Below are 13,108 nucleotides of genomic sequence, written 5' to 3' on the forward strand. Positions count from 1 at the left end.
ATTATGTTAATTTTTAAAATAAGTAAAATCCAATAGAAACAAAATACTTGTTCGTAGCTTAAAAGTTTTGATAAAAAATAAAACTAACTTGTTTGTAAGTCGTAAGTATAATTTTGATAAAAAATAAAACTGTAGTCAATAATACAAATCCATAAATCTATACATATCCGTATATCTGTACACAATTTCAAGTTATTTGGATAAAAAGCAATATTTCCTATGGTATATACCTACAGATAGATAATTTAAAATACGTTGTATTATTTATGCCAGAATGATTTTTTTCATATTCTCTGTAACGTTCACGCACATATTTAAAATAAACCAAAAAAAGTTATGTTATTACTTTAATGCCATGCCGCTTTAATACTTTTAAAAAGTAATCCGATGATGTATTTCAGATGTTTTATTTGAAAAATAAACATACATGATTGTAGATATTGGTTTTACAAAATGATAGTCATCATAGAAAAGTTTTAAAAAATCAGTAATAGTATCTTTTAATTTGAATTACTACATTTAACACAAACATATATTGTACAATCGGACGTTAGTTTCTGAGTCAATAATATATCACATATACCGGTTATCTGCTGTTTAAGATCAATAGAAACTAAATAATTTCATTTTAATAATCGAGCGGTTAGATAAACTTTGGTAATATGCGTTATGTATATGAAAAAATAATTGTTACATTACGTTACAAATAGTTATGTAAATGTATATTATTTAAAACAAAATCACATGGATTGCTATGGACAATCAAAATTTAGAAAATCCATTTGATTTATAAACGAATCGGAAGTGAAAAATAATTGTACAATAGTACAAATAGTTCTATAAAATTGATATAACTAAACCAAAGGCACGATTAGAAACATCTTATACTGATTAGTTTCATTTTATATTCCTAAAAAAACGTTTGGTTGGTTAGAAACAATATTACATTAAAAAAGATAAACGATAAAAGTTCATCGAATGTTAGATTGATTGATAACTTATATTGTTTAAATTAAACAAAAAGTAACAAAAAAGTAATATAATTTGAGTCAAGGTTATAACCAAAAAAATTTTTTTTTGGTTGTTCAGTGGGTAAATATGTATTTTAACTAGCAAATTTTAAAATTTTAAATTTAATAAGGATTTAAAACCACTTAATTTTATTTAAAAAAAAATTTCGAAGGGTCTGAACCCTAACTTCTTCCTAGTTACGGTCTTAATTTGTAATATATAATATTACATATTACATATTATATCACGTACTAGATACGCACCTATAATATGTCAATATAGATGTTTTAAAAATATTCAAAATATTCCAAATGGATGTGAAAAAATACACAGACCTCATTGTTATAATGCAGCCATTGTGCATCAGAATAGTTATGATTTGAATGTTTTGAAGAATAACAAATTTAGCATCTATTGGTAATAATTAGGCCTCGGATATTGTTGCATTTGCAACTTTTTTTCTATTGCTTGGATTTATTGCTAAGTAGATTTTAAATTTATCTCATGCGAGTACGAATTTATATCTAAAAGTTTTTAGTGCAACTTTTTGCAATTTTGGCCAGTTTTTCAATTTCATTGAATTTTTGACCATTTTTTCTATTTGAATACAATTTTGTTGATTTTTCTCATTTATTGTATATTTTTATATACTTTTAATTTGTGTATAACATAAATTAATTTTTTTTTTAAAGTAAGAGGCATGTTAAAATATATAGTACGTGTTATTTCGAGATTTAGGTAGACCGCCGTGACCGACCTAAGATGCGATAATGCCGCGGTTATTATTAATACCTATATTATTTTCCAGAAACTAATCTAGAAATATTGGGGTAAATATGACGGTATATCGGGACTTTTAGATTATACTTAGTTTTAAGTTTATTATAGAATTTTACTTTAGTCTTCACTTCTTCAGTGTTCAGTCGTTTAATGTCGTCACGTGTTTCGTCGTATTATACGTTTGTATCTTATTATTTCGTATTGACGTCAAAAATGACGAGAAATAAGCAATCAATGTCTAGTGTGTTATAAAAATACGTCAATGAATTTGAGAAAAATGTATTTTCAAGTGATGGATTAGCTCTTTTTTGCAAGTTATGTGAAGTTCGAGTATCTACAGATAAAAAATACATAGTTACACATAATTTAAAAACTGATAAACACAGTCGCGCCATAAATCGCCATCAAAACGCTACAACCTCAAAAGTACAGCAACAACTTACATTTTGTTCAAAAAAATTTATATTTTCCAAAGATATTTTTCAAGCATTATTATCTTCTAATAATCCTCCAAACAAAGTTAAAAACATGGATTTCCGTTTGTTTCTGGAAAAATCTTCAAAAAAAGAAATTCCTAACGAAAGCACTTTACGAAAAAGTTACGTAAATGATATTTAAGTAGAAACTATGAACAAAATTAGATCTAATATTGCGGGAAATAAAAATGGGTTTTGGTGGATGAAACCACCAATGTTCAAGGTAGATATATTGCTAATATTATTATTGGAACATTAGAAATAGACAAACAGGGGAAATTTTACCTATTAAACTCGGAGGTGCTCGAGAAAACAAATCATTCGACCATCACTAAAGTCTCTGACCGGTCGATGTTTCTCCTTTGGCCTGATGGTATACGCCATGATGACGTTATGCTATTCGTCAGTGATGCGGCGCCGTACATGATCAAAGCAGGAACATTAATTGGAGTGCTTTATTCTAAGATGGTGCGTAGCACATGGTGTACATAGAGTTGCTGAGAAAATAAGAGGACGACTTTCAAATCTTGGCAAATTGATTGCCAAGGTAAAACAAATATTTTTAAAATGTCTAGCCCGTGTATTATTTTTCAAAAATAAAGCTCCGACAATACTATTACCTCTCCAGCATATTATAACTCGTTTGAGTACATGGATAAAAGCAGTCTCATATTACTGTGAATATTTTAAAAAAATAAAAAATATCATATTAGAGCTCTATCCAGATGATGCAATTTTAATAAAAGAAACTCAAAAAAATATTAGATGATCCATTGTTGGAGACAAATTTAGTTTTTATTCACGCAAATTATGGATATTTATCTGACACCATAGAAAAATTAGAAACTCAAGGACTTACTTTGGCTACAAGCATTGAAATTGTTAAAAACGTTTGTGACAAATTAAGTTCAGTGTCAGAAATAACAAGAAGTTAATTAATGACAAGTTTAAAAACGTTTTTGACAAAAATAAGGGATTTGAAGTTTTACAAGAAGTATCAAACATATTATCAGGTGACGAAATTGGGGTAAATAAACTGCCAGAAGATTTATCTATTCAAGAATCAATATATTTTAAATATGCAGCTATAACCTCTGTCGATGTGGAGCGTAGTTTTTCCATATATAAGAACTTGTCTTCAAATAGAAGATCTTTTGAATTTGAAAATCTGAAGAAATCCTTTTTCGTGCAGTGCAATCATTTTTGAAGGTATCCAAATATTTATTATATAATAAAATTAATTATTTTTAAATTTTATAAAATTGCTTACAGGTTCCTAAAATATCGAACAAAACCAGTTTGATTTATAAGTTTGTTATATGTATTTTATTTTAAATAGTATCTATTTTTAATTAAATAAATAAGGCTATAGCATACTATAAAATTCGTAATTCTTAAGAGTAAAATGTTATAAGTGTATTACTAAAAACCATTAATAAAAACAAATTTTAAGCGCAATTTTTAAGTGTAATTTTGGGTATTTTTTACTGCAATAATGCAATCAATTTTAAACGTTTTTTAGTGCAATAATTTCCGAGCCCTAGTAATAATTTATGTTATTAAAATTCATAACATCTTTAATTTAAATGCTCGAAGCTTGTGAATTTGATATAAGATTTTTCACAAATTTATTTGCTTATGTGACTTATTGTCAATTATCAAAAATATTTTTATTGATTTTAAATTATCGTTCTATTTCTCAAATTTGTATTATTAGTAATAATGTATGGTTCATATTTTTTTTTTTTTATTTAAAATGCTGGATATAATTTAAGACAATATCTTAATAATACATTTGGAAATCTTCGGATGAAAACGTATGATTTGGTATCATAGCAGAGGCGGTTTATGAGAAGCCACAAGGTGGGGGTGAATTATTTTGCATATACTTACAATTCGCATGCATATCCCATTTATTTTTTCCTATTGCTCAAAATATGAGAAGTAATTTTAAGTTCTATAAACTTTATACCACAATGGCATAATATAAAAATATAGGCATCAATAAAAAAATTAAAAAAAAATTTATTTTTATTCAAACTTATATAACGTTCAAACTTATAGGATCAAACATTTTTGTAAACAGTAAACAGTTTTAACATACAATTATCGCCAAAACGATTTTTATTAAACTGTTTGCTCATTCATAGTTTTAGTTTTTACACGGCTCTAGAGAGGGTCCACCTATCTCCTCTCCGAGCCCCCCCCCTCTTAAAATCACCGCTATATCATGGTCTGCATCTTCACCTGATTTAATACCATTTGATTTATTTGTTTGGCGATATTTAAAATTTTTACTTCATGCTAACCTACTGAATAATCTCCATTGTTTAAAACAGTAAATGACAAATTAAATAGATTACGGAAGCTAGGTATTCAAATGACGTCAAACAACGTTTAGAAGTATGTTTATGAGATTTAAAAGATGATGATGAGTATTCTGTGCCATAAGTTGTTTAAAATAAAAATAAAAATTGAACCTTATTTAAATAACCTTTACAGTTACTTCTTCTGTATAACCCTTTTCAGTCATAATTAACTGTCTTATAAAAAAATACAGACAATTTAAATATTTTTCAACTTTCACTCACTATAAACGAGTCAATTTCTGAAGTAGGAAAATAATTTATTTATAAAAATTCTTGAAAAATGTGATCTTTTCCGAATCTGATGTTGAAAATACCTGTTGCTATAAAAAAAATTCAATTTTTTTGCGTATGCGTTAGAAATTTGAAATTTGTCAAAAATGTGTATTTTAATATTTCCTATCTCCCATTTCAATCTGAAGTCACCGAATGAAAAATATATTTTGTTATCATTTTAGTGAAAAAACATATTGCATATATTTAATAATCATGTGTCTAGATTATGAACACTTATCAATTGCATAATTCAGTTGTTATGAAATGTATCTGTTCTATGCAAGCACCACTATAGTGTATAAGAAAATAAAATAAATATGTTATAAGTTAGTATGTTTAATATACAGTATTTAATAACATAGGCGATTCATCAATATTTCATAGCATATCCGATTTCTTAAATTAAGCATGTCATCTTGAGTAAAATTCAATATTGAATCACGAGCTAAATACTCAGCATTGATACATGTGAAAACACCGCAATCGTATCCATTAAACTGTGCTGGACAATCATCTGCATGCATTAATTGCCATCCACTTACGTCAAATGTTTTGTTTTTCTTGTTTTCATACTCTTCTTTTAAGTAATCGAAAATTACATTCAAACATTTGGGATTTTTCCCGCCAAAACTATCATAATATTTTACAGTCTTATCAATAAAGTTTACACAAATAAGACACCAATGATTGCCCAAGTGGATGGGAATGAACATTTTTTTGTATGCAAATATATCTTTTCGCTTGGACCACCGACGAACAGATTGGTATCCTTGAGTTCTGTAAAAAATATTATTAATAAATTACTAAAAATAAATACCTACTTGTAAATAATTAAAGCACAAACTTACGATAATTTTAGATAGAAGAATGTATCGAAGAAATGTAAATTATCAGGATCACGATCAACAATCATCCTTAAATAATGATTTATAATTTCATCATTTAACCAAGCTGTTGGTGAATATACAGTTAGCAAGTCGCTCTTCTTAATATTATGTTTCTCTTTCATAATATATTCATTTTGAGGTCTAGACATTAAACGAATAATTGTGTCTTGTATTTTTTTATTATAATTTGGAAAAATTTCATTTTTCTTTGGAGACTCAATTTTCATAATCTTATTTTTTTCATGATCAAGTTTATGTTTAGAAATTATTTCTTGTGTAATAATAATTCTGTTTTTCTGAATACTTGTTTCTGGCTTCTCCACATTTTCTTTATCAGATGATTGGGACAAGTTAGTCTGACAATATATATCATGAATAGGCATGGTAAGGGGACTGGTAACTCTGAATGGTGTAGTTTCAGGTTCAGTGATGTCCTCATATATTTCAGATAATGAATCATCGATAATTTCAATTACTTCTACAACATTATCATTCATCCGTGCTCTTTTATGATTCATAATTTCATAATTATCGTTCTTACGTTTTTTCGATTTATTGAATTCAGATGTTTCATTTCCATTCGTGAACCGTTTATTTAGATTCCGCATTAAATTTGAGGAATCCATTACCTACATACGTAAATATAACAATATAAAATATAATTATAATATGTTATGCAAGCAAATACTCACTCCTTGCACTATTAGGTGTACTTGCAGTTATAAATTATAATTCAATATAACAATTAAATATAATTCATGGATGTTCGCACAAAATACAAAAGACAAGTCCGTTAGTTAACAAATGTTATCCAAAACAAAGTGATGTCACTAAAATAAACACGACAGTTTCTATAGAAATCACATAGTCCTTTCGTTATCAATAGTCGAAATGCTTATTTTGCAAAACTATCGATATCAGACTGATTTTTAATACTAATTAATTTGGTATAACCGTTTTAAGGAGTATATCGAAAGATTTGTATGACTCTTTGATAAAAAAATACGTAAAAACCGGTGGTTTTTGAGTCTACAACTCTCAGATACACCAACGTAAGTAATATATAGATCAATTTAAATTTAAATTTATAAGCATAACATCCTTTCTCAGATCATGATTATGATTATAACATTAAATATTAATACATTTTTACCAAGCTGTAATGAAGTAAACTATTTGGCCAAAATGTTTTTTTTATATTTTCTTGGTCAAATTGAAAATATATTTTCAATGATCTCTAAATAGAACAAAAAAATTTAGAACGTTTAAATGTTTATCATATTAATAAAACGATAATATTATCATTCAGTGAACATTTTAAGTTTTATTTTTTTAAGTAACTGAAAAAAAAATTGATTTTATCGAAAACTGAAGTACGCCGTAAATGTTTTTTAACGTCAGTTTTTTGCAATTATAAAAACGAACCTCTGGGAAATTTGTAAAATTATAATTAAGATTTTTTAACATGGACTCCGATCATCAAAAATATATTTTATGGTTATACAATAAATATTTTGAAGTTTAAAATAAACGTAAAATAATTAAATATTTTTTTTTTTGCCGGATCATTTAGTTTCTCATTGATTTTACACGATCAATAGCCATAATGACCAAGCAATTTATAACGATTCTAGAATATAATAATTGTATAGTCCACATACGAGTATTAAATTATCAATTCGAACATACTTTTAATTAAAACATACAAGATAATAGTACACATGTTAATGAAACAATTTTTTTTTCGTGTAGAAATCTCATACATGTTCATTATAAATATTGAAAATAAGACCAGGGGGATGATATCTCGTCAATTTATCAAAAACAATTGATCGCTTGACCATTGCTTGTAAATGACAATTGATCGAAGAGAAATTGCTATCAAAATAAAAATTATAATATTAATATAATATTTATTGTATTTATCATACTTAAAAATAAAATCAATTAAAATTTCTAAATAGGACATAAAACGAATAATTAAATTTGCAATTGATGATAGGCTAACCAACGTAGAAAACATGAATCGACCTTTGTATTTGAGTTTTTTTACTTTTGGAGCATTTCCAATACGTTTTTTCGTTATACATTTTTTCCTGTATATGTAAAAACCCTATATAGGCTAATATTCTTTTATTTTTTCCACTATTTAAATATACTAAACTCATAATGGAAAAAACATAAAACGTATCAAAAGTATTTGAAGTACGCTGTAATACTGATCTCAATACAATCTCGGATTTGACATGTACCACATCGATGTACAATATAAAATTACAGCCGATTGAATCCTATCTTGTGTTTATACCTAAGTACAAATTGTATCACATCGACGTTCGATATAAAATTATTATCGATGTGACTCGATGGAAACATGAAGTGAGCCGGTCTATTTTTAAAAGGTCAATAATTATATTACTTATTCAGGTTAGCGCATTATCTATCGAGCAACGAATTTGTTGTTTGCGAACAATAATAATTATTATTCTTCGATCTATCGTCCTTCTATGAGCAATTTTTTTTCAATCAAAAGTTTTTGAGCAATTCTAGTGCGATCAATTGACATGTATCCACGGACGAGATATATCTTCTCCTTCTTCATTGCCCCCGTTTCGTCCACTTATGTTGATGTAAGAACTGAAAATAAACGAGCCAATTAAATTGTTCCTTAATTTATACCGAAATATTACAATCAAAAGCATGTTCTGTAAGAGAATACGTTTTCCACGCGACATCAAGTCACTATTAAATGTTAGTATGTATCAGACGGATCATGTATACTGTACTAATCAACGATTCTTCGCATGTTGTTAATTGGTTGTATGTATTAAGTTTTAGTAATGTTTTCTTCTTACGTTGGAATTTCATATTATTCTTTAATGCATTAGTTTCAACGAGTGTATCGTTATAACTTGAACGTTTCTCTGCTACATTTATTTTATTTTTTCTATGACATAATATGAACGGTATCGCATACTTAGATACACAATCTACACAATTTTCCGTGCATTTTTTTTTTTTTATGAGTAATTAATTTTTATCCCTAGCAAACTTAACGCGATCATCGTATCTACGTTATTATTTCACGTAATTCGATCGCGATCGCACGATAACATAATATGATCGGTTGCCGGGAAAAAAGGTCAATGGTTATTCTGATTTTAAGACTAAACGAATTCATAAGATAATTAAGTGTGTACACATGTTGCACGCGTGCGCCACTACAGTTTTGTACGCTACCGGTAGTCAAGGAGGCCGTAAAACATTTGCGCATCGTCTGTTTACCTGTTACGAAATATCGTGTCATATACGCATTAACATACCGAATAATATAAGGGTATAAAATAATATACAGACACAAGTTTTCGTTCAATAAACTTTTACAAATTATATGGTTAAGACAAATTATTTTGTAATCAAAAATTTAAGATTTAAATAGTTTATTATAAATTTGATTATTAGATTAAAAATGAAACGTTCAGAAGCAAGTTATAAATAACGAATACCACTAGAAATTGTTTTAATTATATCAAATGTTTCTGACTGTATTTATTTCAACGTTTCTATTACCTAATTATATGAAACAAAATATATTTAATTAATTTAATTAATAATAAGAATGTATAAAAACTTCATACTTTCCAGATTGAAGGATGATTACAGTAAAATTGTGCATTGTAATGCGAATGAAATGCTTCAGATCCATTAGTAGTTTTGGGTGAAGTTGATGGGGTTTCTGCCTACATCCCTGGTAGAAATTTTAGAAAACAATTTTCTAAAAAAAATTGACATATATGTAATCACTAAAATTCAGTACACCGCTATTGGGTGCGATTTCGATTAACTCACAAAATACATCAAAAACTTCTTCGAGGGAAATAAAAGATTGATCAAAAAAATATTTAATCTATTTTTCTATTTCAGTATTAGCTTTCTACTAATTTCTTAGAGATGGAAAATCTTGCTTTAACTTCCTATACCAAGCTTGTTCTAGATGAAATCTGCAACCATGGAACACAGTGTTGAACTACCAAATGTGCACTCTTTTCGAAATCCACTTTGATCGATTTCAGATCGAACAATAAGAATTACACGAGTTTATATTGCCATATTTCATTATTATTTAAATAATATTGATGCGCAAATGATGTATAACTCGAAAATTTAACGATTTGCAAACGTCTTACGGAAAATGTCAGAATTAACAATAGTAATGCACGAACGAAAACCGACGAAAAAGTTGATAAACGTGTTCTCAGACAAACCCAACTAAAAATCTAGAAAATAACAAGGGTGCCGGCGTTAAATGTCATTCTTCGTCGTGGTTTAACGGAACCGTTGGAGTTCGCGGCGAGAAGATTTCGTTCAAAAGTCGCAGTCGGGGCCAACACTTACGAACAGTGTTGGAACACTTGTACTTGCCGGTAGTCACCGCGTCGTGGTCGGCGGTTGTGAATCAATTCATACAAAACGATGAATTCGATCGGCGCATTTCAAAAGTGGAATGGACGGGTAAAAGTAGTGGTTTGACAAAAATGCGATTGGCACACGGTGTAACTTTCAAGATCGATTATATCTGCTTTTACGTGCACAGGTGACCCACAAAACGACGAGGCGTACACAAACAAACGTACACGCACACGGAGCATAAGTTACGATGGGGTTCGTCGTACATTTACGTCGCCGGTCGTGTCATATAAGCGCGCGAACACGGCCGGCAGACAGACGCGCGGACATAATAGCCGACGACGGGAGCATTGAATGGCGTAAAACGACAAGCGGCCTACACGCGACAAGACGCGTCCATCAATGACCTCGCGCGCGTGCACCGTCTGTATACGTTTCGTATAACAATACGCTCTTCTACCTGTGTTATTTATCAGTAGTCGTTCCCCAACGTTTACGATATGTTTTTTAATTATTATTATTTTTTTTTTTCGTCCCCAAACTCTTTTTATTGGAACATTTAAACGCGAAGGAGACCCCGGCGTGCTATAAATTACGGCTTTTAAAGCTGAACGGATGCTCGACGTTTGACGACGATTGTTCGAGTCGTACGAATATATTAAGTTGCTGACTCGCAGCCACACATCTGTCCGTGTTTTTATCGAGGTCGGTACGAAGAAGTTTCTCGAACAATTGTTCCGCCGGTAGAGATATTCCGGAAGAGCATTGTGAGCTACCGGCGAGAATCGAGTTCTGCCGATTGAAACGTACGTCTTCCGTAACGTATTGATGTCGTCGTCGTTATTTCGAATTATGTAGCGATTATCGTACGAGGACGGAGTGCGCAACAATGATGTCGATGACGTACCGCGAACGCACAGCGGCGAACTTTCTAAGGATTAAAAGGACCGCGAATGAGCCGTGGCGGTTTAGAAAATACCATCGGTTCACCTATAAGTTACGCGTATTGTACATTTAAATTAGTTCATTCGACGGTTTGAGAGTTAGCTGCAGAAACGGACGTTGAACAGTGTACGAAGTGAGTCGATAGCAGTTTGAAATGTAATATGTATATCGTACGTTAATAGATGGATATATTATATCGTTGGTCGGACGGACTGTTGAACCAATACGCATGTCTACGCATATACGAGTGCATCGTATATATATACGCAAAACTCTCGATACAATGTGCATTATATATATATAAGGACGTATATAAGTGAACATTTGTCGAGTAGAAAGTAGAAGAACGTTTTCTTGCTGGTTTCAAGCAAACAAATTGTAAATATAAAGAAACAATAATAATAATGAACAAAGTCTACACGCTTTTGATGATTCGATACGTAACTGTGTACAATATTACAGCATTAGGTATACGTGCATAATATATATTCGTAGTATGTATTTAAAGACATTATAAATATCTGAACCTACATGTGCTCTTTGCATATACTGTATTAACGTATTGTTATTATGGCATTGTACATTTGACGTGTGTGTGTGTGTTGCGAATGTTAAAAAACATCATTATAAAGGCGATCTTGGAATTAAACCGATTCATCACCAAACCGTGAAAAATGTTCGTAATCGTCGTAGCATAGATAACACTCAAATGGTTCGTTAATGAAAATGGTAGGTGTGACCGTTTATAAACGATTTTCTTTAAAAAGTACAACTTCTTGGTTTTAATGCGTACAAATAAGACATATTTTTTTAAATAAGACAATAAATTGTATATGTTACGAAAAAAAGTGTTTTTGTGCATTGACTGTTAATTTATCATTTCACCTCCTATAGCACGTTGGTCGTAAAACAAAGTAAAAAGGACTTAGAAAAAAAAGAAAAGAAAAAGATTTAGATAACACACATCTATTCGGAATTTTTATAAAAATAAAAACATTTGTATATCAGAAATATTATTCCACGACTGAGTTATTCACCAATGTGTTTGATAATACCAATATACAGTTTCAGTGTTTCACACGTAAAGTATAATTAAGTTAATATTTTTAAATATTACAAAATAGTGTACATTAATTTTATTTTCATAACTAGTGGTTTTGAATTAAAATACTGTAATGAAAATTCAATGATATTATAATTCAAAATTAGAATGTACACTCCAAAAAACTAAATGAGTTTAAATTGTATTACACTTCGGAACAGTATCGTCAGTACCTATTACGTACAAGTGTTGATAATGTATTTTGAAAGCGAAGAAACACACGGAACTTTATTCTAGTCTCGTTTACATTATGTAATATAGGTATATTTAAAAAAATTGAATCTCATTGTCATACCTACAAAATATAATGCTATACATCCGCGGTAACATTGAATACGTGTACTTGTACGTATTCAGTTGAAAACTTTTAAGTATTTTTTCCTCATTGTTTTTTCATAACATATATTTTTTATAATAATTTTTTAGACAATATACATAATACGATGTATTACTATGATAAAATAATTACTTATATATATAAATAATATTTTAACTAATAACTACGTTTTAGATAAAAATAAAAATCTAGTATAATACAAATTGTTTTTATGGTGATTTTTATTTATTTTTTAAACTTAACACAACATAACATAACACGTTTATAGATGTAAATAATACTTTAAATAAATATTTTTATGGGAGCCAGTGTACTATGGAAATATTATATTTAAAATACAATTCATTGAGCGTTACAACGAAAATACAAGTTTCGTTTTCAATGAAGAACTTTGACATAGTTAAACTCATTGTTCGTTCATTACATTTTTTTTCTTTTTTTTTTCAACAAAAATAATGGAAAGTTGCTTTTATGGAATTTTCTGAGTTATAGAAAACAAAAATAAAAAAAATCGCTAGTTT

General features: G+C 29.1%; 1 protein-coding gene across 1 annotated transcript; it reads right to left on the bottom strand.

Moving 5' to 3' along the window:
- Positions 1-5,259: 5,259 nt before the first annotated feature.
- On the bottom strand, positions 5,260-6,422 carry LOC112686901 (sentrin-specific protease 1-like). The gene is made up of 2 exons (XM_025559376.1): positions 5,758-6,422; positions 5,260-5,686 (listed from the first exon to the last, which is right to left on the bottom strand). Exons 1-2 carry the CDS (start codon positions 6,420-6,422, stop codon positions 5,260-5,262), a joined length of 1,092 nt encoding a protein of 363 aa, XP_025415161.1.
- Between the last annotated feature and the right edge of the window lie 6,686 nt (positions 6,423-13,108).

This window comes from Sipha flava, unplaced genomic scaffold (assembly GCF_003268045.1).
Source record: "Sipha flava isolate LNK unplaced genomic scaffold, YSA_version1 109_pilon_pilon, whole genome shotgun sequence".
NCBI classification, from domain to species: domain Eukaryota; kingdom Metazoa; phylum Arthropoda; class Insecta; order Hemiptera; family Aphididae; genus Sipha; species Sipha flava.